Source organism: Gopherus flavomarginatus, chromosome 2, assembly GCF_025201925.1.
Source record: "Gopherus flavomarginatus isolate rGopFla2 chromosome 2, rGopFla2.mat.asm, whole genome shotgun sequence".
NCBI classification, from domain to species: Eukaryota; Metazoa; Chordata; order Testudines; family Testudinidae; genus Gopherus; species Gopherus flavomarginatus.
Window position 1 is genome coordinate 277,812,750 of NC_066618.1, and position 3,299 is coordinate 277,816,048.

Below are 3,299 nucleotides of genomic sequence, written 5' to 3' on the forward strand. Positions count from 1 at the left end.
AGTGGCTTATGTCAAGTTAGGCCTAAAAGAAGATGCTTTGGACTTAATGATCTTACAGATGCAAACTTCAGGGACAATGGATGAGCTGCATTCTTAGAAAATCAGTTTAGCTGACTCCTCTGGGGAGGAGGGGGGAAGATAAGAGTTAGGGAAAGTTCCCAGGTGGAGAATAAAAGTGACCCAGGGAAGAACCAATGCTGCATCCTGCTGAGGGGATCCAGAGCACAGAGGCATGGGCAACACATAGCATAGGCTAGGGAATGCTGTGCCTCCCCAAACAGACTGTCATGGCCCTGCCTATGCTCCTCCCCAAAGCCTTCTCCTGCTTGCTCTTCCCTCTTGGTCCCAGCCCAGGCAGGCAGGCTGCTCTTCTTCAGGGAAGTGGGCTCAGGCTGGGGCTAGGGTGACCGGGACTTGGGGTGGCTGGGGCCTATCAGCACTGGGGGGGCCATTGGGTACATCACTGTGCCGGGAGGGAGGGGTTGGAGGCACTGAGACTAGGGGAGTGATGGTATCAGGGAGGGGGGTGACGGTATCAGGGAGGGGGGCTCGAGCGGCAGAAAGGGGCGGGTCCTCGGGAGGGGCTGTCCAGATTTGTGCTCAGGGATTTTTGTGCTTTATTTAGGATTTTTAAGATGCACTGTATTTGGGATTAGTAGTTATTCTAATAAAAAGATAATTTTGTGTTTTGAAAAAATACTTTATCAATTACTTTATCAGAAGGTGCCCTGTAGTGTTTCTTTAGCAAGCCTGGGAACTTCTGCCTCAAGAAGGACAGAAAAGGGGCCAATAGGCAGGTTATTGTTGTAGTGCCCCAAAATTAATTTTTTGGCATAACACCAGGGTACAACATACCCCAAGAATTGACTTGTTAGAATGATTAAGGCAGAGAGCAATCGCCTTTGCTGCTTATTACAGCTCTCCCAAATAAACGACAACATCAAATCAGTGGCATTTCTTTCAAGACTTAAACTTGCTTGCATGTGAAGAAAAAAACTTGTAAGACTATACTTAACGGTGCCATCTCATGATCTCTGCCATAACAATACTATGTGTAATTGAAACCAATAGAGGAATTTAGGTGGGAATTTAGGTGCACCAGACACAAACTCCTTTTGTCCCCTGTGATCTTCAGTAGCAGAAGAAGGGCTTTCCTTCTCACCTGCAAGCAAGGGAAGTGCAGCACTGGAACTGCTGTTTTCCTCTGAAGATGATGAGGAGCTATGGGATCGCAATGGTACTTGCAGACTCAGGTGCTGGGCCTTTCTCTCTATTTCTATACCCACAGATCTGCAATCCCAATCTTTTCTTTTTACACCATTTGTCTTACTATCTATAATTTTGGGCATCTCCTTGGCAATAATCCATTCTCCTGGCTGCAATAAAGACTGTCCATAAAACATATCAGATTCTGCACTTGTACTTGAAAAGGCAGAGCTGCTTGAAGGCATCATCTCTTCAAGCTTGAAGAAGTCTAGTCCTATTACGGTGCCACCAAAGAATCGGCAGCCACCAAGACATCCACACTTGTTCTTGCTTCTCTTGTTCTTCACATTATCATCTGGCCACAAAAACCATAACCTCTTAACTCTGCTATCATGTGTTTCTAAGAAATGTCTCTGCACTTCATGTTTAGAATGATGATCCCCAGCTAAGGCAATATCAGCAGTGATGAGTCCCAAATTGACAGACCCAGCTTCCAGCCAGTATGCCCTTCGCAGTATTGCAGGTTGAAGACCAACTCTGCAGTTATTCACCTGCTCAATGTACTGTCTCAGTTGAAAGTCTTGGATAGCAGCACTTATACCGTCTCCAACAAACTGATTGTGGAGGTTACAGTTTGCAATACGTACAGCACCCATCTTTATATTGGTGGCACAACCATGCTCTATAATATACAGATCTGCTCCATCTACTGCAAGGCGTGTCATAGTGTACTTTAAATCATCAGATGTTGGACACGGCCCAGGAACACAGTTCATCTTAGATTCACAAAACCGACGATCAATTCCATGCTGACACATTATTACAGATTTTGGCCTTTCCAGTTCAAACTCTCGACACATTACATGAAACACAAACATCTGTCCCCATTCCAGAAGACAAGTAAGCTGTGGTGCTGTAACCTTAGCTGTAAGGCAGCCAGCCTGCACATCGATCAGCCAGGCATATTCTAAAATATCACTTCCCACTGGCAGACCTTCTGCTGAAAACATAGCATGAGCTCGTAGCTGCAGACCTGACAGACTGATATGGCCCTCTCTAAGTAGTTCATCCACAGAGGGTCGCTGATAGTTGTCATTCAAGAATAAATTCAGTGGGGATAGTACAAGTTGCAGCATGGTCTCCCTAAATCCTTTTTTCATCTCAAAACACAATCTTTCCAAGAAAGCAGTAGGGCATTCAGGACCATCCGTGCTGCCATGCACTGGTAGCCGTCCATGCACTTTGTACACATTAACAAGTACAGTAATGTCCCAAGGGCGCAAGGTTAGGGGATGAACTGGTTTGGCTGAACTCTCAATTCCCTTTTTGTCATTCTCCAATCCAACTGCTGTCCACCCAGAGCTTGAAGATGTTGACATTGATAGGACAGGGCTTGAAATGACTTCTTCAAAATCTGTGTACATGTCATCTTCTCCAAAGTAATTTTCCTTTATAAACAGAAAGGCGTTTAGTAGAGGTCCATACAGGGTTATCTGAGAATCTGGAGAGACTTCTAGTTCCACATGTAGCTTATCAGGTGGAAGTTCTGAGGGATCAACAGGAAGGCGAGTTGAGGCTGTGTGAGAGGAAATGATTCTATCGGCTGTCTTCTGTGATGGCCTTAGTACAGATAACATAGTTTCTTCCATTTCTGACAATGATTGCTTCAACTGTTCATCTGCCTTCTGTGGATAAATTGGATGCCAAGTGTAGACAATTGTGAATGTAACACTTGGTACAGTCCAGCATTCAACCCATCCAGCCTCTTCTTGAGTAATATTCCTCCACCTGGGCTTGCCTGTTTTTTGACCACTTTGACATTCAGCCGAAATTTAGTTATATGCCAGAGTGAAATCTGGCTACAGTATGTTACTGAGACTGACAAATCTAGTCTTGCAAAAAGTGCCATGGTATTTTCACTGCCTGTAAGTGGACCGGACTTTGGTTTAACATCTCATTTACAAGCTAACACCAACAGTGCTGTCTAACACAAGATTAGAGCACTGTCTAACTACAGATTTTGAGGGTGGAGTTCCACTTAGGGTATGTATGGGTGTGATTCCCAGCTCAAGGAAACATACTTGCTCTGGCTC

The 3,299-nt window shown here is 44.9% G+C and overlaps 1 protein-coding gene across 1 annotated transcript; it reads right to left on the reverse strand.

Annotated features, from left to right (window-relative positions):
• Nucleotides 1-1,025: 1,025 nt before the first annotated feature.
• LOC127044729 (transmembrane protein KIAA1109-like) lies at nt 1,026-3,038 on the reverse strand (the record flags this gene model as incomplete). Its single annotated transcript, XM_050939792.1, has 1 exon — nt 1,026-3,038. A coding segment is annotated over one exon (2,013 nt), but the record flags the coding sequence as incomplete, so codon positions are not given.
• Nucleotides 3,039-3,299: the final 261 nt, after the last annotated feature.